Source organism: Crocuta crocuta, unplaced genomic scaffold (genome assembly GCF_008692635.1).
Source record: "Crocuta crocuta isolate KB4526 unplaced genomic scaffold, BGI_CrCroc_1.0 scaffold95, whole genome shotgun sequence".
Lineage (NCBI taxonomy): Eukaryota > Metazoa > Chordata > Mammalia > Carnivora > Hyaenidae > Crocuta > Crocuta crocuta.
In genome coordinates, this window is record NW_027530971.1 from 3651094 (window position 1) to 3676061 (window position 24968).

At 39.8% G+C, this 24968-nt stretch overlaps 1 protein-coding gene across 1 annotated transcript in view; it reads right to left on the minus strand.

Moving 5' to 3' along the window:
• CTNNAL1 (catenin alpha like 1) overlaps nt 1-24968 on the minus strand; it is a 59860-nt gene that overhangs the window by 23363 nt on the left and 11529 nt on the right. The window contains exons 3-9 of the mRNA XM_077769760.1: nt 21251-21440; nt 13691-13878; nt 11939-12058; nt 9904-9993; nt 8724-8894; nt 5005-5205; nt 2576-2662 (exon numbers count right to left, since the gene is read on the minus strand). Coding sequence (XP_077625886.1) covers nt 2576-2662; nt 5005-5205; nt 8724-8894; nt 9904-9993; nt 11939-12058; nt 13691-13878; nt 21251-21440 — 1047 coding nt within the window. The remainder of the gene's footprint in view (nt 1-2575; nt 2663-5004; nt 5206-8723; nt 8895-9903; nt 9994-11938; nt 12059-13690; nt 13879-21250; nt 21441-24968) is intronic.

The window sequence follows — 24968 nt, forward strand, 5'->3', positions numbered from 1 at the left end:
TCAGACCATGGCAGACCCTGTACCAGAGGATGGACATACATGACAAGTAGGACACAACCCCTTCCCTCAGGGGGTTACATCCCATCTGTAGTTCTAGCCAGAACTTTACTCCCCAACTCTTGGGTCATAGGTGAAATGAGAGATAAAGGGTAATCAAAACCCCAAGGCTATAGTTGGCCTGGAATGGATTTTAAGCATGGCTCACTCTCAGCAGATATCTTTGGGTCTGATCACTCCAAAATCTTCTTTTCATCTTGCCTTTTATTTAAAAAAAAAAAAAAATGATGTGATGGGTTATTCTGGGTTTCTCCAGGAAGAGATCATTTTTAATAACACTGTCCTAAAGAAAATCTGACTTTGAACTAAGCCTATTGAATGAAATGATTTTTTTTTCTGGAAGTAATCCAAAGTCATTTCAAGTAACAGGACATGCTACAAAATTAACAATAGAGTAGTCCTCATTTACGCAATCAAGTGAGAATAATTACAGTCAGAAACAAAGACATTAAAATGTACTTTCCTCTGGAAACTAAATGCCTCATAAGAATTTGAAAATATTTTATTTAACCATCAGGGCCTTAGAGAATACCTAATGCCAGCCCTTTATTTTACAGACTATGAAACAGGTCCTTAGGGACCAAGTGACTTGCCCACAGTCACGTAAATCTGATGAGTGGGTCTAGAGACATCTTATTACCAACCGTGAGGGAGAAACGGCAAACAAACCGGAAGTTCCGCTCCATGCAATGAACTGACAGCAGCTCTACAGACATCATCTGCCTTCCTCCTTCTGAAAAGTCTTCCACGTTGATGTTGTTACACTCATTTCAAAGGTAAGGAAAATGAAGCTGGTAGAAAGCCACTCAGTCTATCACCAAAAGATTTTATTCTCTTACTAATAGTCAAGTTTTAACAATAATTTAGTTAAAATTGAAGAGGCTAGGGAAAAAATGGATAGGCTTTTTTTTAAACCAAAGAAAACCACAACATCCTTCTATGTTTAACAAGATATATAAATGAAAGTTCCAAAAGAGGTCAGTACAAAGTAAGATGTGAAACAAATCATCATGTATGTAATTTATAAAAGAAAACCAAAACCCAGTTTCATTCCCTTGAAGCCTGACTCTGCAGAAGTGTAAAAGAATAAAGGAATTAGAGATAAGGAAGCTGTTTGGAGAGTGGACAGATGCTTACTGAGTGCCACCTCCAGGCACCCCCAAAGTAGAGGGAGCCTCGTGACATGGGAGTTGCAGTGAAGGGCTGAGGCCCCACAGGAGGGACTCTGCAGAACACACCCCAGCATCCACGAGAGACAAAGTCAGCTCTAAACAGAGCCCAAAGCATCCTGTAAGGGTGCCAGTTTCAAAGAACTTTCCACCTCCCCACTTCCTCTCTTCTGGCCCTGAGCCACAGCTGGCAAAGATCAGGAACAGAAGCTAGAGANAAAAGAGACCAGAGACCACACCTTTCCCAAAAGCCCCTAGGTGGGGCTGGGAAACAAGAGCCGAGTCCTACAATTGAATGAATATGGAAGTGGCGATTAATATATTGGAGAAAATATTCTCATTTTTACACTGAGACTGTGTCTCAGGACCTAAAGCACAGACTGGCAAACTCATTCTATGAAGGGTCAGATAGCAAATATTTCAGGCTGTTCAGGCTGCATAGTTTCTACTACACCCAACTCTGCTGTTGTAGTGAAAAAGCAGTAGACAACATGTAAGCACATGGGCAGGACTAGGTCTCCTGAAACTTTATTTACAACAGACAACCTGGTCATAGTTGGCAAACATCTGACTTAAAGTGACTTGCAATCACCTGAGAGTGATCAAATAAGTCACGAGATGGCCAGGTTTTCATTCAGGAAGCAGAGAAATCTCAACCAAAAGAATATTTCTAAAAATAAATTTTATTAAGGTTATAGTTTATATGCAGTAAAATATACCAAGGGAGCTATTTGATGAGTTTTGACAAACATTTATATCTATATTGCAGTGGTAACTACCAGTACAATCAATATTTATTGCATTTCCATTACCCCAAAAAGTTTGCCTCTGCCCCTTTGTAGTGAATAGCTCCCAACTTCTAGCCCCAGGCAGCCACTGATCTGGTTTCTGACACTGTAAATTAGTATTGCTTTTCTAGAATTTCTTCTAAATGGAATTACACACACACACACACACACACACACACACACACACACACACACACACACATGCTCCTTTGTGTCTGACCTCTTTGTGTTATGTTTTAGTGATTCACCTGTATTATTACCTGTATCGATACTGCTCCTTTTTGTTGAATAATATTTGTTATAGTTATACCAAAATTCATTTATCGATTCCTCTGTTGATAGAAATTTAGACTGTTTCCAGTTTGGGGCTATAATAAATAAAGCTGCTATGAACATCCATGTACAAGCTTTGACAGTGATGGCACTAATAAAATGGTGGCTTCCAAATGGGAACTCATTTTCTGGGCACACAGACATACTAATACTGATGCATCGCATACATACCATACAACATGAAAATTAGCAAAGAATTAAAAGAGGTAGGTTTCAAATGATACTTACTTCTTTCTTAAGTTCATTGAGGCTGTGGCTGATTTTCAATATAGAGAGTTCTAGTTCTTCACCAATACTTTTTGTTTTCTTGCTTTGCTAAAAATTAAAAATATATATAGTGTTACTTCATCTTTTTATCTAGTAATTCCAATTGTACTTGAACTATAAGTTACAATAAAGGTTTAATATCATTCTGTGAATTATAAAAAAAAGATTTTAAAAATTCACCTGTTTATGTTTGGAACAGAAAACAGAATTTTAACTAGTTATATTTTCCCATTCTGACTATAAAAAGATGAATTTTAAAATCTAATTTTCTTTAATAAATTTATCATGTCTAAAATGAATCAATTTTATCTTCTGCCTTGAATGCTCATCTCTTTGCTCTTAACGGGGCTAAAAATTAAAATCCTATCTTCCTTCAAATCTCTACATAAGAGAAAGACCTTTTCAGTTCACACAATCTAAATTATCTTCTTATCCATTCTAATCTTCTAAGTAATCATCCTCGCTTGCAATTACATAGTTACTTTTTTATTCTTTTTGTTTGTTTGTTTGTTTAAAGCCTTCCTTCCCCACTAGGCCTTGGTAAATTCCACGAAGGCTGGGACTACATTTATTTTACTCACCAATGAATACACAATACCTAGCACAGCAAATGGAAGGTAGTAGGTAGTCAGTTCTTTGAATGAATACATTGTTAAATGTCACTATCTTCAAGAAGTCTTTTTATTTATTTATTTTATTTTAGAAAGAGACAGAGAATGTGAGAGGGGCAGAGGGAGGGGGGAGAGAGAGAAAGAGAAGGAGAGAGAGAATCTGAAGCAAGCTCCATGTACAGCGCAGAGCCTGATGTAGGGCTCCATCCCATGACCCAGGAGTCATGAACTGAGCCAAAATCAAAAGTTGGAAACTCAACTGACTAAGCCACCCAGCCTCCCCAAGAGGTCTTCCTAATTCTTCTCCCTAAATATAAATTTGTCCTCCAAATCCATGCAACACATGGTCTGTACCTCTCCTGGGACACTTAGAAAACTTTCTGTACTTATCTTACCCCTTCTCTCATTGTTTTACATCACAAAATTCTCACAGGCAAAGATTTTATCTTATTCATCTTTAGATTTCTGGTGCCTGGCATATAAAAGGCACTCAGTAACAACTGCTGAAAAAAAAATGAATGAATGAACAATACATCTGGCATGCAGAGCCAGTGCTTGTGAAATATGGAAAAGGTGTTAATTGCAAATTTAAGTATTGATAGACTTGGATTCCTAACACAGACAACACTTCCTCAAAGTAACTTTTTAAATTGACTTTGGGTTTGGGAGAGAAGCAAACCATGAGAGACTCTTGAATGCTGACAAAAACTGAGGACTGATGGATGTGGGGGGAGGGGGGGATGGGCATGGAAGAGGACACTTGTGGGGATGAGCACTGAGTGTTATGTGGAAACTAATTTGACAATAAACTATTAAAAAAAAATAAAAAAAAAATAAAAACAGCTGTTTCCAATGGAAAAAAAAAATAAATTGACTTTGGGTTTAAAATTTAACACTGACACAATCTATACTTAAGGTTAGATATCACAGAGATATTTCAGGTAGTCTGAGGCCTCTACCTTTCAATTCTGGAACCACTCTCTCCAAGAGTCTCGATACACACTTTCTGTGTTGTCTCACTCTGTCCATCTTTTTTTTCTTTTTAAATCTTAAATAAACTCTACACCATGTATAGGGCTTGAACTCATAACACAAGATCAAATGTCACAAGCTCTACCCACTGGGCCAGCCAGGCACCCCCAAGTCTGTCCATCTTTACCACTCTAGTCCACATGGCATCCCAGGCTCTATGCATGCCAGCAGTCTAACCTTCAAATGGATGCTCACCAATCTTAGACCAAGAAATAGGGCAAGGGTGAAAAATCTCTCACTTGGCAGCTGATCTACCCTTGTCTTCACTGCATCTAGACGTCAGTAAGTTTTCTAAATTGTTGTATCTGTAAATCAGCTGTCCTCAGAGTTAAGAAGTGTGCACGTCTGAATGGTTCTGGCAGTAAGACTTGGGTCCCAAGAACCTGTAGGCAGGGGTCTACCCTCTGCTCTTCACTCTGAAGAAGCATTCTGGGGAGGAATTTTCCAGAGGTGGGTTTGGTGGATGACTGGGGACTATGAGATGAACTCGTGATGGTGGTAGAGAATCCAGGCTGGCCAGCCTGAGAAACTGAGAAACAAAAGGCCCAGAAATGTCAAATACTGTGAGCGCTGGATGGGGGGGATGCTTTGGCCAAGGAGGGGGGAGAAAAGAGATGAGACATCCTTGTCCCATTCTAGGCCACAGTCATACTCCTGGTAATTATATTAGCTTGCACAGTTCTTGGGGCTTTCGGGAAAAGCTATTGTATTAAGGATTATTGTATTAAGAATTCAAATTGTTCTTACATTTTGAATCCACACAGAAATCAACTGCCGTAGTTCCAGCCTCGCCTGAGTGGACAGTTCCAAGATGCGCTCCCTGTGCTCATGGCTGGTGTAGGCAGAATCAGTAAAGTCCTCTGTGCGCTCCAAGATGACTTCCAAAGTCGCAGAAAGATTCTCTTTTGACTGAAAATAAAGATTCTCCCGAAGAGCTTCAATGTTCATCTGTGAACAAAAAGGACAGACATCTATATGAGTCAATATTCCCACCGAACCAAATGGGCTGTAATTTCTAACAGTGCCCAGAGAGACACTAGCCATTTCTTCGCCTATCTGAGTGCTTGGGGGAAATACAGCCTCTAGTGATGACTCTATTCTCCAGGACACATTGCTCAGGAGCCACCAGTGGCCATGCAGAGATTCACCGTGATGGCTGTTAATAGCACATTCCTAGGAGATCAGTAAACACTAAGGCAGAAAAAGCATTATCGTGTAGCAACCGGTAGGAAAAATGAACCAGCCTGCAAGTAGAAAATCTGCATCTGAGAAAATCCTGAGGCCAAGTCCTAGAAGGCGCCACATTCAAATATGAACTTGTACTGAGCCCAGGGGGAAAGGGTGTGGAGGGTGTGGGTATGGGAAGGGCTGGGAAAGACATCAATTTTTTCCTCCTCAATTCAGCAAAACTCTCCTAGGCGCCTAATCGGTCTCTCTACATTTTGTGTTATGTCCCCTACAGCACCACCCTGACCAAAATATTCTCTACCATTCTCTACCTGTATAATCTTTCTAAAATGGAAAGGTTCTGATATTGCCATCTTCCTCTAACTGACATCTTACCACCTCTAAAATTAAGCCCAAATTTCTCCTGCATAACACAAAATCCTCTAGGGTCTTGATGACATTACAGATGTTTCTGACAGTCTATCTCACCACCCCCCAATGTCCCAGACAACCTGTCACTTCAGCCATCCTTTACTCAGAGTTCCCTAAATATGTGACTGACACATGCTCACCGGCACACAGTCTTTCTCTCTCTCAGCTTTCTACTGACACTCTGCCACTTCAATTGGATTTAACCTCCAGCCCATGAGATGTGTCATAGAAACAACTTGGGCCAAGAGGTGATCCGTGGTAATGACCATGACTGTGGTCACATTGAATGAGCTGATAAGGATGGCTTACACTTGTTTAGCACTTTAAAGTCCTTTCATAAATATAGTTTCAAGATAATCCTTACATCTGATCCATTTTCACATGACTCATTGAAATACCAAGATTTGGAAATGCCATGGCAGTGGGGGTGGGGGGGCTTGCTTTCCCTTCTCCTCTCGGCCCAAGTTGTCTCCAGTAACTACTCCATCCTAGGTAAACAGCATATTTTTTTCTTTTAAGCTAGGAAAGAACATGGATAAAAGTAATGTGTGGAATTAACAATAAGCATCTGAGATTGAGAATTTAAACAGGATTATAACATAAAATCAGTCATGTTGACCACATACCATTTATGTTTAAGGTTTTTGATTCTGCCTTTTGAAAAAACATATATATGCTTTTATTTTTTATTTTTTTTTAATTTAATTTAATTTAATTTAATTAATTATTTAGCTTTATTTTATTTTTTAATTTAACATATATATGCTTTTAAACAGCAACTTAGGGGCGCATGGGTGGCTCAGTCGGTTAAGCGGCTGACTTCGGCTCAGGTCATGATCTCGCGGTTGGTGGGTTTGAGTCCCGTGTTGGGCTCTGTGCTGACAGCTCAGAGCCTGGAGCCTGCTTCAGATTCTGTGTCTCCCTCTCTCTCTACCCCTCCCCTGTTCACGTTCTGTCTCTCTCTCAAAAATAAATAAACTTAAATTAAAAAAAAGAAAAAAGCAACTTAGTAGTTTTTTCCAAAGACTATTCAATTATATGGTTTCATAAGATTTGTCCACATACTCAGAGTACTGAGCATAGTAATGCAGCTTTCTGCTATAGATGACAGAAAGAAAAGAAGGTAAGATGCCAAAAAGATACGCACTGACCATGAGACGGAGTCTATTCCTAACAGCTCTGCCCTCCAGAATGCCTGGTGGTGAAAGGGCAGCCAGAGCAGCTGGCGGCATCCACAGGCACAGCACTGCCCTGGGTTAACCCGGAGCCGAAGTACAGCACCAGGAGGCAAAGACCTAGCTCTGGCCCTGTTTGTTTCCCTAATTATCGTTTAACCCTTGACAAGACACCTCCGTCATCCCCAACTTTATAAAAACAGGAATAAAAACTCTAAGAGAATGACTGATCTTTGTAGCTTCTTTCTCCTTAGAAAGAGAGGGCAGAACCGGCAGCATACAGGCAAACCCGCAGGTATAACCTGAAAGGTCACGGACTTTGGGATTTGTGAGTCCTGCTTCTAAAGAGGGGTTCCGCCACTTACTGGCTTTCCTCCTCAAAAACAGGAGGATAGTAAGACCCACCTAAAAGGGAAGTTAGAGATTAAATTCGATAATTTAATGAGGAGAATGGCCCCTAAAAATAACTGTCCTTTCCATGCCTTTCTCTCACCCCATGTTCCTACTTAGACATTCACGCAATTAAAAAGATGAAAGAATGCCATCCTTGTTGCAGCCTTTAGCTGATTCGACAACTACTGAGAGCCCTAGTCTTCCCAGCTGTTAGACGGGGTCATGCTCGATGATATCCTAGGGCCCCCCTGACGCAGCCCCTGCTCTTCCACAGAGAGTGACTTCACCACTTCTCTGACTTCCCATGAGAAGTTCTGCCCTAAAATGGTGGGGATTCGGAGTCACACTGCCAGGTTTCAAATCCTACCTCTGGCACTTCCTAGCTGTCATATTACTTAATCTCTGTTTCCCAGTCTCCTCAACAGTAGAATGGGGATAATAACTATAGTTCTTATGAGGATTTTATATACCCATACATTTAAAGCATTCAAGCAGGGCACAGAATAAGTGCTTAATAATACATGTTAGCATGCATGAGTGTTCATTTAAAAATTTTAATTACCAGGACACCTGGTGGCCCAGTCAATTCAGCGTCTGACTCTGGATCTTGGCTTCAGTCACGATCTCATAGTTTGACCCCTGTGATGGGCTCTGCACTGACAAATCAGAGCCTGATTTGGGATTCTGTCTATCCCTCTATCTGCCCCTCTCCCCCACCTACACACATGCACACACGCTCCCTCTCAAAATAAACTTAAAAAAAATTTTTAATTAACATTAATACTATTGCTACAGTCTCAAAGTATCAGCTGTAGAGCCCAGGGAAGAGTAGAGATTCCAGCAGAAATGATTTGCTATCTGTCATCATCCACGGATAGTACAACACTGCTCCAAATACTGGGAAGGCCCTTCCAAACGGAGGACAGGAGGCTCCCACTGAACCAGATGGCTACACAGGGCCAGGGTAGCTACCATAACCCAAGACCAGTATTCTTTGTACAAACTACACTAAACCAGATGTTACTGAACATTATGTTTATACAGAGTGGCACTATCTGAAAGAGAAATACCCACTTTGGTGAAGCCTCTATTCTAAAATAGTATGCCACACTTGTGGGGATGAGCACTGAGTGTTATGTGGAAACTAATTTGACAATAAACTATTAAAAAAAAAAAAAAGAAAAAGAAAAAAAATAAAATAAAATAAAATAGTATGCCAAAATATAGATACTACATCTAATGATGCTCCTTTGATATGGAAAGAAAAAAAAAAAGAAAATATATTCTCTCTATTCTTACCTTGAATTCTTTAATTCCAGTAAAAATACTGACAGATGAAATGTCAGTCTCTCCACTGGGTTTGCAGTCAGTCACGATTTCAATCACCTTATCTAATGCCACCTTCATTCGGTCAAATACTCCTTCTTTGTTTTTGTGGGCTGATTCACAGTTGGGATGCCTGAGACAGGTCTTCAAAACAATTTAACATTTTTATTTTAAAATTTGGCCCATACCATAATACACAAAATCTTACAGAGAACATGTCATGCTAATAAAAATGGTTCTTTACCAAAATCTCCTGGGTCCCTGGCTCACCCAGCTGCTTCTCCTCACTAAAAGTGGAAGCAGGATGAGTAAAAAGCGATAGCAAGGTTAAGTGAAAAAGGCACAGTGCAAAACTGTATCTTTATACTTCAGTAAGTTTACTTAAAACTTGGGGGAAAAAAACTATCTTTATCATGATTAAAACTATTTTAAAATGTTGCCTTACATGTGCAAAAACTAAAAAAGAATGAGGAAAAATGAACAAACGTTGCATGACTGTGGATGCATCTTTGATTTTTAAAAAATGAGAATGAAAACTGCTCACGGGCCTAGATGTGAACAGGGCCTTCCAAATGGGCTCTGATGGACTGTTTTTGTGGCCTCACTAATCCTAGCCTCGAGTAAATATTCTGAGCAGAAAAGGCAACTCTAAATAAACTGCTAACGAGCTGTTTCCTAGTTCGTTCTTGAATTGTACCAATATGCTGTCCAGCTGCTGTTCGGAATTACAAGCGCTCAATTCACAATTTTGTTAAAGGAGAATAAGGAATTAAAGGTAGGAATTGACAGAATAAACAAATTAAAGTCTGAATTAATGCTCCACTGTTACTCAACAGATCCTAACTTGCCTAGCTTTTTCAAGAGCTCGTGCGCTGGCTCCCCAATGAGACTGGCAAGCCCTGCAGGCAGTGACAGTGTGTGACAGGCCGGAGTCACAGCACCCAGTACACCATCTTCCGCTCGGCTGCTCACTCAAAGCTGACTCACGGATTAACTGCTGTTTGGAACTGGGAAAGGAAGTTAGCATTCTTGCTAAACAATAACAGATCTGGCTGCTGTGGCCTATGTTCTGATTTATCGCTCTGATCTTTTTAAAAATGTAAAAATATATGAGTTAGGTGAGTTTACTCAGGTAAAACAAAAGTGTTCCTACCTTTGAGGCTGTGAGAAGCATCATTGTACACTTTTCAAGAACTGCCCTTGCTGCTGCCATTTTTGCCTTTTTCTTCTCATCTTTCAGATCCTAAAAATGAAATAAAATCACTGAGTAGTCTAGGATCCAATACTCAATCTGATACCTTGGAAAAGCATTTATTCAACAATAACAAGACTCAACCAATTAACTAACATTGTTTATAAAGTGACAAAATGAAAAAAAAAAAAACAGGATAAAGTTTTATAAAATGTCACCACTTTGACAGCAACACAGTGTGTGAGAAAAAACAGCTGCCCCTACTGAGGACAGCAGAGCCAGGGACTGAGACCGAGGGGGACGTTGCCTTGTAGCTCATGCCCTGGTGGCCTGCACACCAGACATCCTCATGCCCATGTGGACACATCTCAGTCCTCACCGGAAACAACCACCCTAGGCTTTACTCAATTAGCAGTGGCCTATTAATCAAGCATTTATGGGCTATTATTTCCTTCCAAATAGACACTTAGAAGTCACCTCTGTCAGAGACCATGTCTGATTAATCCCTTCTAAGTATTTATTCATCTCAAAAGGAGATTTATTTGTCCTAAACGTAACCAATCTTACCAAGGATGTTTCTTAGGTGTAGAGTTTCTTCCAACTAGAATGTGTGCTATTACAGAAAGTACCTAAATAGTGTGATCAAATCTACAACCAAATACACTCATAATTTGGTCACGACCATCTAAATCAGAGGTCAGGAGTCATTTTTAATAAAAGGCCAGATAATAAATTTTTTAGGTTTTCTGGGTCAAATGGTCTTTGAAACAACTACTTAATTCTGCCATTGTAGTGTGAAAGCCACCTTGAGACAATACATCAACTAACATGGCTGTGTCCCAATAAAACTTTACTAATGGTCACTGAAATTTGAATTACACAAAATTTTCACCTGTCACATTAGTGTTTTCATTTGTGACTTATGAGCCATACATGACACCATATATTGTATGGTGAAAACGAATGATCAGGAAAAAAAAAAAATGGCATCTCAATCTGTTAGATGCCTGGTCCACAGGACAAAGAGAGGCCTCCATAAGACCCAGATGGTCTAAGAAACACCACGTTAAGTATAGAATTCAGCCTGCCACCTTCCAGGCCAATATGCTTCTTCTAACTCCAGCCACAACCAGGATAGTCCATGCCCAACATGACAGCCTACGTCTCAAACATCTCAAGAAGAGGCCCATTATTATATATTTAACCTGCTAACAAGACGAACATGTGCATGAGTACCCCAACAAAGAAAAGTCAACCTTAGATATAACATGGTCTTCCACCTCCCTAAATTTAGGAACTTACAGTTTAAATTGGGGAACAGACCTATAAAAAACTAACATCACAGTGCAGGCTAAAAAGTACAGGCTCCAGAATCAGACATAACAGAGTTCAATCTGCTAGAAGAGTGACCATGGGAAAGCTTATTCCCCTCTTAGGTTCTGTCTCCGCAGGTGTAAAACAGTAATAACAATATCTATCTTGCAGGGATGTTTTTGAAATTAAATGAGATCATGTATATTAAATACCTAACACAGAGCTAATGCAGATAAACAATGCTTGAGTTATTACTACCGATCTAATATAGAATACTTACAGAAATAGGTCAGAGCAGAATAATATATAACAAGTTACAAAAAGAATTAACAGATACACAACAAAATACTATCAGAATATATATGATGACTCAATTTATTTGTCTGAGCCCTGGTAGAAGAGTCAAATGTAGTTTCATAAAAGAGGAAATATTAGATCTGAGCCCTAAAGGCTAGTATGACCTTTCTCAGTGTGTGTGGTGAGAACATATTTAACTGTTGCATGTATGGGAAAAAAACCATGTCGATTTATTTACTTTACCCTGGCCCCTTTATGAAAGGCTTTCAACACCAAGGCTATAATTTAATAAGCAAAGAAACCAACCCAAATGATCACAAAGATCACACCTCCATTCAAAGGTGTGCATGTATTTGAAGATTTTTAAATGTGGTAAATAACATACATTTTGTCTATCACCAGTTAGATGTGCAAACTCCACCATTTCATTTCCAAATTGACTGAATATTTGGACAAACTCTTGAAAGCTATTCACTTTCTCTAGTCTTTCCATAGTTGCAAGAACCTGCAAAATAGAGAATATTTGTCAGGTGTGGGTGTGAAAGAGACTGAGATGTCAAAGCTGAGAGTAGAGGGAAAAGAAGAAACTCTGAATTCTAGGGGAAAGCAAAGGAGGAGAAGGCAGGGAAGGAGGAGCCCAGAGCAGTAAAAGCAGATCCAAAGGTCAGCATCATCTAGGGAATGATTTGTTGTTAGGATGGGGAGACTTGATGCTACTTGAAAATTAAAAGGAAAAAGAGTACATGAAATGCCTCAACAGACAGAGATCATTTACGTAGCAAAGTCTGGAGAAGGTGGAAGTGTGCAGGATGGAGGTAATCAAATCTTCAGAGAACTAGGGACTGAGGGAGGATATAGGCGATACACAGAAGCCTCAAGGTTCAGTGAACCAGGAACCCCATTCTTCCCAAGAAGTGGAAGAAGTAGAAGGAAGGTCACCTGCACCGTGAGGAGTGGAAAGGGAAATGTGGCACTTTCAGAGCTGGAAAACAGTTTGGATCAATCAGGAATTGCCCGTGTCAAATAAATTAATTGCCAAGAGGCTTGGGGAAGCCGGGGTGGAAAAGGGAGAAACCTCCAGCAGAGCCAACAGACAATGTTAGGTGTTTTCTCGATATTAGAAGTAAAGTAAATAAATGTGAAACATATTTTCAAATACTTGTCTCTAAAATAACAGCACTGGATTAGCTTTCGTCAGACCAAGATAGGTAAAGAAAACACAGATATCCTGTGTTTACTTTTTAAAAATGAGGATATGATAGATGTTTGGCGTGTTAATCTGCCCTGGCAGCTCAGGAAGTGCAGGCGACTAGCACAGATAAGGCAGATTGCTACCACTGAGCAGAAACTCTATCTTTCAAAGACAAGAAGGTTTTCTCCTATCCCTCTAGCACTGCCTGATCTACCCCTCCAATTTCTTTTTCTCTTGAAACTCACACTCTGATTCACTAAACACTCATCTGGTAGTTTTGTCCTCTCACCTGACTGAGACAATCCCTTCCCTGGCAGACTGCCCTCCTTCTCGCCTAGGGAATTATCCAGGGAAAGAAGTGACTGTACATGCGCCGGCCTCCCGGATGATGGAGGAGCACAACCATTGTCTGAGAGACTGGAAAAGTTCTAGGCTGGGAGAGTTTAAACTTATTCTGTAAGCTTTATGATTATTCATAGTCTCTACAGATACTACAACAGAAATTTTGTAGTGTGGATAACTATGGTTTCAGATGACTGAATTTATTTCTTAAGTTCATAAATTATTATCCTCTGACTCTGAAAAAAAAAAAGGTACTGAGGAATTTGGTATTTTTATCAACTATATTTCTACTACATACAGTGTCATAGTGTTTGGCTTTTCTTCCTGAATGTGTATATGTGAAAAGCTTTCATGAATAAGCTTCAACAAGTAGATAATGGTTTTCTGAGAAGAAATATTATTTGCATCTAACAGTTAAGACCCAGAACACACATTGTTTAGGAATTATAAGTACATAAGAAATACCACTTTTAACCTATAGACAATTGGAATTATAAACATTAAAACTGACAAGCATTGCCAAATTACCTGTAATTAACTTAACAGATGCTTTCTGAACAACCCTGAAAGTCACAAGTATAGAAACACAAGACAGACAAGTACCTTATTTCTTGATGTTATTATCTGCTTAATGACCACTCGGTCCGCCAGCAACAACACTTTTGTCACTGAAGAAAGAAGTAATCTTGCAGCCTTTATAACTCCTGTTTTATCCGTAAAAATTGTGATCTGGCCATCAGACTCTGGGTGATTCAAGCTGCTTATATCTGTAAGTGCTGCAATTGTTTCTCCTAACAAGAAAGGCAAGGGTGAACAGTTAAATTGGGAATAAGATGTACTTAAATTAAAATCCAAACTTTACTCTTCAAGAGAGACAATGTTCAATGGTAGACATTGGCTTTGAAGTCTAATTTCAGGAAGAAGAAACAGCTTCTCTTTGATGACCACAAGGATTATCATTTGAGGCTTTCAAATGAAAAAATAATGAATTTTGAGAACTCTGAAAATTTTGTTGCCTTCACCAAGTTTGAAAAACATATTAACTTTTGGTGTCAGTGGTACAGCAAACTACATGATCTAAATTTTTTTTAGTGTTTTATTTATTTCCGAGAAAGAGACAGCGTTAGCAGGGGAGGGTCAGAGAGAGAGGGAGAAACAGAATCCGAAGCAAGTTCCAGGCTCTGAGCTGGCTGTCAGCACAGAGCCCGACACGGGGCTCGAACCCATGAACCGTGAGATCATGACCTGAGCCGAAGTCGAACGCTCAACCGACTGAGACACCCAGGCGCCCCAGCAAACTACATGATCTAAAAAGCCTTCTGCTCTGGGGCACCTGGATGGCTCAGTCAGTTAAGCATCTGACCGTGGCTCAGGTCGTGATCTCCTGGTTCATGGATTCAAGCCCTGCATCAGGCTCTGTGATGACTGCTTGGAGCCTAGAGCCTGCTTTGAATTCTTTGCCTTCTCTCTCTCCGCCCCTCCCCTGCTCATGCGTGTTCTCTCTCTCTCTCTCTCTCTCTCTCTCTCTCTCTCAAATAAATAAGCATTTAAAAAAAGAAGGGGTGTCTGGGTGGCTCAGTTGGTTAAGCATCCAACTTCGGCTCAGGTCATGATCTCGCAGTCCGTGAGTTCAAGCTTCACATGGGGCTCTGTGCTGACAGCTCAGAGCGTGGAGCCTGCTTTGCATTCTGTATCTCCCTCTCTCTCTGCCCCTCCTCCAATCACATTCTGTCTCTCTGTGTGTCTCAAAAATGAATAAACATTAAAAATAAAAGTTAAGGGGTGCCTGGGTGGCTCAGTTGGTTGAGTATCTGACTTCAGCTCAGGTCATAATCTCACAGTTCATGAGTTCGAGCCCCACCTTGGGTTCTGTGCTGACAGCTCAGAAACTGAAGCCTGCTTCAGATTCTGTATCTCCCTTTCTCTCTGCCCCTTCCTGGCTGGCTGGCTGGCTGGCGCTCTCTCTCTCTCTCTCTCTCTCTCTCTCTCTCTCAAAAATAAACATTTAAAAAGAGTTAAAAAAACAAAAAGAAGAACGCAACGCAGAGCAGTAAGAAGCTGTTGATTTCCGTAATATCAATTATCCATCAATAAAACAATACAAATATATATTCTCCTTAAAAATGAAACCAAGCTATAATTTATTCCAAACTTTATGGTTTAACTTAACAAGACTAAAAAAATAAACTTTCCATCATCTTGCAATGCTAAAGATAATTTTTTACATCCTAAGTAAACCTCAGTGCATAACAGATCGATTTTCTCACAAAAGCCCCCTTGTCAATATTATTACATACACCCAATAAAGTATCTGCCCATAGCTAAGGATCTTAAGTAAAAGTACCTGAACTTTAATGGACAGGTCATGGGGTGTGACACAATCGAGATTTAGGATGAGTCTGGTGAAAGCACCTGGACTAGAAAGGAGAGACTCAAAGTCAGGGTACTAGTGAGGCAGCTATGTCGAAGGTGGGTATGAAATAGTAAGGATCTTGCAAGGACAGCAGCCATAGGAATATAAAAAAGAAGATTCACTGGGGCACCTGGGTGGTTTAGTCGGTTAAGCGTCCAGCTTTCGCTTAGGTCATGATCTCGCGGTTTGTGGGTTCGAGCCCCGTGTTGGGCTCTGTGCTGACTGCCAGCTCAGAGCCTGGAGCCTGTTTCAGAGTCTGTGTCTCCCTCTCTCTCTGACCCTCCCCTGCTCACGCTGTCTCTCTCTCTCTCTCTCTCTCTCTCTCCTAGAAATAAAAAAAAAAAAAGGGGGGGGAAATGGCTTCAATGTTGTCAACCTAATTTTTTTTTAATCAGAAGGACACAGAAAGGGAGATGATAAATTTACTTTCAGGTAACAGAAACCTGAAACAACACAGGAAAATCCAAAGAATAAGTCACTAGATATTGATTGGTTACATATCATGACAATAGCTAAAACTCTACTAATAGAGGAAGTCTGTGGTAGCCAGCCTCCAAGATGGCTCCCAAAGTTCCCCACCTCCTGGAATTTACATCTTTGTGTTGTTTCCTCCCACATCGCACCAGATTGGTATGGTAGAAGAGATGGTTTGTCACCTCTAAGACTAGGTTTTTAAAGACACCAAGGTAGCCATCTTGGTTGCTCTCGCTCACTCTCTCTGAGGGAAGCCAGCTAGCATGTTGTAAATAGCCATTCCAACAAAGAGGCATAGATACGGAGACGCGGAGGCCTCTGGCCAAAGCCAACAAAGAAATGAAGCCTGCCAAAAACCAAAAGAGGAAAGCAATGGATCCTGCGGTCCAGTCAAGTTTTCAGATAACTACAGGCCCAGCAGACACCTTGAGTGCAACCTCAAGAAAGACAGTGACCCAGACCCAGCTGGCTAAGCCACTCCCTGATTTCTGACCTTCAGAAACTATGTGAGGTTAATAAATGTGGTTTTAAGTTGCTAGGTTGGGGTTAATTTGTTACACAGCAATATGTTACTAATACAGTTTTCATAGCAAAACAGAAGAAAAGAAAGTTTAGAATTAAACTTTAATGTACAGAAAAAAGGGAGCAAGAGGAATAGTATCAGTTTGCAATAGCTTAGAGGATGAAAATGTTTCCTCTCTACCTCTGGAAAATGTTACTTTTTTCCACAGCTCTCAATCCTCAAAGATAATACATATGAGTCTGCACAGATGGCATTATATAACTTTTCCTTTTTCTGACTAAACCCAGGCATTAAACTCCTAAGTACGTGGGATGGTAACATTTGGTAAGCTCCACCAACATGGTCAAATTCTTCCTTAACATTATAAAGCTGTTTAAAGTGTAGACTGTTCAGAAATTAGCTCCCTGAAAAAGTCACAAAGCTGTCCTTTTAGCTTCATGGTTGCCATTTTTAACTTGTATATGTAATCAGTGTTGTGTCTTAATGTGAAAGTCCATACTCAGTCAAATACAAATATTTACTGAGCTCCCATATAAATATAAAACGTGACTAAGTAGAAAGGTAAAAATATTGGAGGGGGGCACAACTTGGGTGGAGTCAAAAATTACAAACTTCTAGTTACCAAATAAATAAGTCATGGGATGTGATACATACCTTGACAACTATCGTTAATACTGTATTGCGTATTTTCTAAAATATTGCTTATTTTTAAGAGACTAAATCTTAAAAGTTCTTGTCACGCACAAAAATTTTTTAACTATGGGGGCGCCTGGGTGGCTTAGTCGGTTGGGCGTCCGACTTTCGCTTAGGTCATGATCTCGCGGTTCGTGGGTTCGAGCCCCGCGTCGGGCTCTGTGCTGACTGCCAGCTCAGAGCCTGGAGCCTGTTTCAGTCTCTGACTCCCTCTCTCTCTGACCCTCCCCTGCTCACGCTGTCTGTCTCTCTCTCTCTCTCCTAGAAATAAATAAAAAAAAAAAAAATTTTTTTAACTATGTACGGTGACAGATATTAACTAGACTGACTGTGTGATCATTTCAAAATAAAGCTGACCCTTAAACAACATGGGTTTGAATGGTGTGGGTCCACTTACATGCAGATGTTTTTCAGTATAGTATTACAACTGTATTTTCTCTTCCTTATGATTTTCTTAATTATACTTTTTTTCTGGGGCACCTGGGTGGCTTAGTGGGTTAAGCGTCCGACTTTCGCTCAGGTCATGATCTCACGGTTCATGGGTTCAAGCCCCGCGTCGGTCTCTGTGCTGACTGCCAGCTCAGAGCCTGGAGCCTGTTTCAGAGTCTGTGACTCCCTCTCTCTCTGACCCTCCCCTGCTCATGCTGTCTCTCTCTCTCAGAAATAAATAAAAACATTAAAAAAGTTTTTAAAAAAATAATACTTTTTCTATAGCTTACTTTATTGTAAGAATAAAATATATAAAAGAACATGCAAAATATGTGTTAACCAACTGTTTATGTTATTGGTAAGGCTTATGCTCAACAGGAAGCTATTAGTAGTTAAGCTTTTGGGGAGTCAAAAGTTACACATCAATTTTCAACTGCACAGGGGGTCAGTACTCTTAGCCCCTGCATTGTCCAAAATCAACTGTATATACAAATATTGAGTTATTATGCCATACACCAAAACTAACTTAACTTTATAGGTCAATTATACCTCAATTAAAAAAAAAAAAAGAATAGTGCAAGAACTCAACAGAGGAGGGGCCCCTGGCTGGCTCAGTCTGTGGAGCATGCGACTCCTGATCTTAGGGGTCATAAGTTCAAGCCCCATGTTGATTGTAGAGATTACTTTGGGGAAAAAATAAAGTCTTAAAAAAAACTCAACAAAGGAAAGGAAAAAAGAAAAACAATAATACACATTACAACTAATACTTATTGAGTACTTTCTATGTGCCAAATGCATACATGCATTATATCAAAACACTTCTGTAAACACTAACATTACCCCCATTTTATTGATGAGAAAACTGAGGTTTAAAAAAGTGTAATAGCTTGCTCAATATCACACCAATATCAAGTGAAGAGTTGGGACTGAAATCCAGGCAGTCTGACTCAAAAGTCCTAGTTCTTTATCACTACTTTACATTATTTCCCTCAAATAAATATTAAGTTGGAGAAATTGATTACTATGGGCTGAGTAGACCTGAAACATTTCAGGAGTGATTCAAGTTAAGTCTTAAATTTGTGCATGTTAAGAGAAATTAGGGGAAACAACCCACAAAACTAATAGGCAACCGACGGAATGGGAAAAGATAGTTGCAAATGACATATCAGATAAAGGGTTAATATCCAGAATCTATAAGGAACTCACCAAACTACACGCCCGAAAAACAAACAACCCAGTGAAGAAATGGGCAGAAGATATGAACAGACACTTCTCCAAAGAGGACATCCAGATGGCCAACAGACACATGAAACGATGCTCAGCATCCCTCCTCATCAGGGAAATACAAATCAAAACCACACTGAGATACCACCTCACGCCAGTCAGAGTGGCTAAAATGAGCAAATCAGAGAACTCTAGATGCTGGCGAGGATGTGGAGAAACGGGCACCCTCCTACACTGTTGGTGGGAATGTAAACTGGTGCAGCCCCTCTGGAAAACAGTGTGGAGGTTCCTCAGGAAACTAACACTAGAACTCCCCTATGACCCAGCAATAGCACTGCTAGGAATTTACCCAAGGGATACAGAAATGCTGAGGCATAGGAGCACATGGACCCCAATGTTCATAGCAGCACTCTCCACAATAGCTAAAACATGGAAAGAGCCTAAGTGTCCATCAACGGACGAATGGATCAAGAAGATGTGGCTTATCTATACCATGGAATACTACATGGCAATGAGAAACAATGAAATCTGGCCATGTGTAGCAACATGGATGGACCTTGAGGGTGTTATGCTGAGCGAAATAAGTCAGGCAGAGAAGGACAAATATCATATGTGTGCACGTATAGGAGGATTAGGAGGAACTTAACGGAGGAACAAGGGAGAGAAGAAGGGCGGAAATGGTGGGGGAAAGGGAGAGAGGCAAACCATGAGAGACTCTTGAATGCTGACAAAAACTGAGGACTGATGGATGTGGGGGGGAGGGGGGATGGGCATGGAGGAGGACACTTGTGGGGATGAGCACTGGGTGTTATGTGGAAACTAATTTGACAATAAACTATTTGTAAAAAAAAAAAAAAAGAGAGAGAGAGAGAAATTAGGGCTTCCATATATATAACTCCAGGAGGCGCCATTCTCTTTCTCTTACCAGAGTGGCATAAGAGGTTGTACTCAAGGGAAAGACCACTTCAAACGAAAGGAGACAACAGGTGGAGCCCATGACAACAGATGGCTTCTGAAAGATTCCTGTATGGAGCTGCCTGTGCTTAGAGCTCCTCACAGAGGGCCGGAGTCTCCAGGAGTGAGGGCTGGTGGCCACATCCTCTTTTCTCACCTTACACTGAGCACAGTGACATCCTACAAAGCCCATAAGGTGAGCAGGACTCAGCGTGCCCTTTTATTCAAAACCCCCCACTCTATTCAAAACCCTAATTAAGGGTTGCTATAAAAATAGTAATATGTAGAACATCTCTACATTTTCTGTTGAATTGTCCACTGCATTATGTAATGTCTGTTGTATAAGTGCCCACACAATTAATTTAGTGCCAGGAAAAAAGTTGCTCTCCTCTTGACAAGCTGGTTTGTTTCCTTTCAACAAACAGTGAGAATTATGTAACCCTTTCTTTTCCACATTTTTGTCTTGACTTCCAGGATGTACAAAGATAAATTTCATGCTTAATTCAAGTAACAATGTTGGCCAAAGTTTCCAGAATATTTATTTTCATCTCTTTAATAGGTTTATTAAACATATATCTTTTATTGTAAGCTATTTCAAATCCTCTTTAAAATGTAGGCAAAATATAAGTTACAAATAGAATAAGGACATCCCTCTTTTCTCACTTAAAGTTTATTCACTATCACAGTGAATGGCTGAAAACTCAAGAGTCAACTCAGAATCTTCCCTTTCTTTTAGCTAATAATAAAGTTCTAGCTACTTAACCAACTTAATATTTTGTGCACTCTCTCTGCTCTTTATTATCTATAAGACATTGCCTTGGCTTAGCCTGGTGTATTGTAGAAGCTTCCACAGTAATCTCCCTCCCTGTGTCTGAACTCTCTCTCTCAAACAATCCTCTTTGTTCTTTTCTTCCATACTACCAGAAAGACAAAACTATGTCTTTCATCTGGCTGAAATTTCCTCAGTATGTCATCTATAGAATAATATCTGAAGTCATTCATAGAACGCACAGGACCATATATGATCTGGTTGGCCCCTCCATATTTACTTGGCCTTATCTCACCCAGACGACTCTCCAAATATACCAGCTCCCCCCACAGTAAGTAGCACCACCATTTCTCTAGCTGTTCATACTCCAGACCTTGGAGTTATCCAGGACTCTTCCTGGGACAGAGTCCATGCCCCACATTCCTCTATATCTCTGGCATTTCAATGGCTAATGGCAAGAATGGAAGACCATCTTCCTACCCAATGAAAGAATTCAACGTTTTAGATTTAGGATTTGAGCCAGGAGAAGTTCAATATTTCCGGAAGCTAATCCAGAATCTGTAGGAATCTATAATCACAGGACTAAAGCACAGAACATCTTTACTCAAAATGAGACAATAATTTATCATTGTAGCCAAAGCAATAAAATTGGTATAAATAGGCTTTAATATCAATATCACGTACCTGCTTGTTTAGCTTCAATGCAGGCAATATTTATTTCTTCTTTCAAGTCCCAGTTTTCATTGGCTATAGCTTCCCCTACTTTAACAAATCTTCCAACTGCCAAGTTGACGGCCTGTCCCACACGCTGAATTGCTTGCAGTGTTTTATCAGACTTTTTGGTATTATCCTTATGATTAATAAGTGTGGTGATCTAAAAATAAAAGATAAAAGCAACTTGCTTAAACTTTATCTCAGTAATGTTTAAAGCTCTATCACAAAGGCCAAGAAAATTAAGCCCAGCATACTGGATTAAGCCCGGCATACAGCAAAAGTCTGTGGCCTAATAATTGACAGCTTTAATGCTTCAACCCAGAGACAACCAGCAGAGCATCCTGCATCCCTCCTTGAGACAATGTTTCTATTAATGACAATTCCAAGTTTCCCTGATGATGGTTATCTGGGACATATAGTTCCAGAAGCCCTACAGGGATTCCAACAAATCCTAAAGACCGAAGAAAGGTAGGAAAGGGAGGATCATTACACTAAAAAAAAAAAAAAAAAACCTTACAGAAAACCAAAGCACTTCTTAGTGCCAATGGCACAGGACAGCTCTAATTTCCTTGACTATGGCTTGAGCTGCTGTGAGAGTAGAGACAGCACCCTGTCCCCTATGCACTCCACCCCACCACCTAGCGGTGTACAGGTTGTACAAATGGTATGCATGCCATACATGCTTCCTGGATTAGCTGGCCATTTCAGAATGACCACTGTAATCTAGGCCTTTTACTTCTCTAAGTGCTGTTGTGGACCCAAAGTAAATTAAATACCAAGAGTTTTAATACTTGATTCCAGGCCCTGAAGTAAAATACAGAAGGTGACAAGTTAAGCTTGTTGAAACAAATGTAAATCCTCGAAATGTCCTAGAAAACTAGTAGGTGAACTATACTGACATATAAAAATATTTAAAGAATGTTACATGAAAAATATGGATCTTAAATAGTACATGTCCAGTGACTATAACTGTGAAATGATTTATATAAGTACATTAACAAAGACCAGAATAGAGAACTAAAAGAAGAGGAAAGGAATGGCTCTTTGAGAAACTACTATGTGCCAGGCACTTTATAGGTTATGGTATTCATAGTTTAGAATCAGAAAGGCCTGGGTTTGAGTCTTGGCTCTGCCACTACTAGCTAAATGACCTAGGGAAATGAACTTAATCTCTCTAAATTTCCTCACCTGTATTCTTTTCAATTTTGGATATTTCCTAGATGCCAGGTCGCAAGGATGCATCAGTGAACAAGACTAACACAATCCTGTATATATGATTTATAAATAAATCATATAAAATATACTTGTTGCACACACAAGACTAACACAATCCTATATATATGATTTATAAATAAATCATATAAAATATACTTGTTGCACACCTACCATAAACCAAATAAAATTTTAGGCAATGATGAAAAAGCAACGTACATGAAAGAAAAGGCCCAAACTCTCATGGAGCTTACATTCAAGTGGGATGGAGAAGAGATAGGATAATCAAACAAACAGGTAAACCAAAAAAATAATGCAGATACTATATAAAACATTAAAATAATGTAATAGAAAATATTTTTGTAGCTATCTCAGATAGGTTGACCCTTCTTCTATGAGGAAGTGACATTTAAGCTAAGATCTAAACGATATAAAGTAGCCAAGCTGACAAACATCAGGGGACAAAGCATTCTAGGGAGAAGAAATAATTGTTGACAGTGGAGAGTGGGGGTGGGGGGAGAGAAAGGGAGAGGGAGACAGAGAAGGAGGAAAAGAGCGAGAAGGGGAGCCCACCTTATTCAAGGAATGAGAGAAGGCCAGAAGTTGTTAAAGAATAGTGGCAAGAGAGCAAGTAGAAAACCAATATTCAGCAGGTGGGCAGAGACCAGCCATGAAAGGCTATGAACCAAAGTAAAGAGTTTGTATTTTATTCTAAATGTGACAGGCAGCCACTGAAGGGTTTCTAAGCAGGAAAGTGGTATAATCCCTGTAGTGATTTTTAAATGTGTCCACAAATTCTTTGATATTTCTCCTTTCAAGAGACTGAGACTCATTTCTCTTCCCTTAAGCATGAAATGAACTTAGTGGCTCACTTCTAATGAATAAAGTAGAAGCAATGGCATACTTCTGAGAGTAGATCATATAATACATTTTAACTTCCACCTCCCTCTCTCTCTCCTTCTCAACTATCTCAGGTGAGAAGTGAAAATAATGAACATGGGAACAGATTCTCCAGCCTCAATCAAACCTTCAGATTACTGTGGGCCCAGCCAACATCTTGATTTCAATCTCACAAAAGACCTTAATCCAGAACAATGAGGCAAGTCATCTCAGAATACTTGACTCACAGAAACTATGAGATGATAAATATTTATTGTTTTAAGGCACTAAATTTGGGAGTAATTTGTTATAAATTAATAGATAACTAATACATATTTTGGTATCTGGAATGGGGCAATGCTATAACAAAACCTACAACATGGAAGTGGTATACCATCAGGCTGTGGAAGTTGAATGGACTTTGAGGAGTTAGTAAAAGCTAGAAAGTACTGAGTAAACTTTGCAGAAGTTCCTCAAGGAAGCTCTGGGTGAAAGCTGAAAGGAAACTGAGATAAATCTAATTGGAAAATGGAGAAAAGAGGATCTTTGTTATGTAGTGGCAGAAAATCACCCCCAGGAATGTGTACATTAGAGAATATACCCAATGAACTGGGTGATCTAACTAAGGAGATTTCAAGACAAATTCTGAAGGTGCCACTTGGCTTCTTGCTTAAAATGTAAGAAGAGAGACAGAAGCTAAAGGAAACACTTAAATAAAAAGAAGCCAAGACTTGCTGGATTTGAAAATTCCTTGCTTCTCCAAAAGGCAAAATGATGCTAAAATTAAGAATGGCTTCCAGGCAAAAACAAAATCTAGGGCACTCTCAGGAAAGCAAGGTCTAAAGATGAAGCTAAGAGTGTTGACTATAAAATCTTATGTTAAGATCTCAGGAAGATTCAAGGTGATGTTCCAGGGATCCATTCACTTAAACATAGGTCTCCTGAGAAGCTTTAAAAGTATTGTCCCTCAGAGGTCCCAGCAGAAGCCCAAGTTACAGCAGGGCTTATCATAAAGAGACTTATGGGTATGGTTTATCTAATTGAGTGAGCCCAATAAGATTCCATAGGAGACCTACAAAATTTTGAAGATAATTAGGTCAAGACAAATGGACTGAAAGAGATGGATCAGTACAAAATGAAGAGTCATATAAAAGACTCCCAAGCTTCCATAGGCAGGAAGCAGGCTGAGAAACCATGCAAAAAAAAACCACGGGCTCCCTTTCATGAGCGAGGATGACTCAGAGCAGGGCTAAGAGCCATGAAGAAACATCCCCAGGTCTCAGTTCTTCATCAAGGTACCACTAACGTGTGTTTGGGTGGGTTTCAGAATAATGTGGACCAGTGGCTTCTAGTTTCCCCATTTTCAAACAGAAGTATATGGCCATTATCCTATGCTTATTTTCCTGTTTTCTTTTCATTTTGGTTGTTGTTACAACAAAATATTCCTAGTGGTTATCCTCTGCCTGTCCCGCCACTATAAGTTGTGTGCTTGGGAACAGATAACTTGTCACTTTAGTTCATAGGTCTTTAGATCAAATGGAACTATGCTCAAGGAGCTACACCTAAAGAACTGTGCATATAAGAAGTCTCTTCGGAA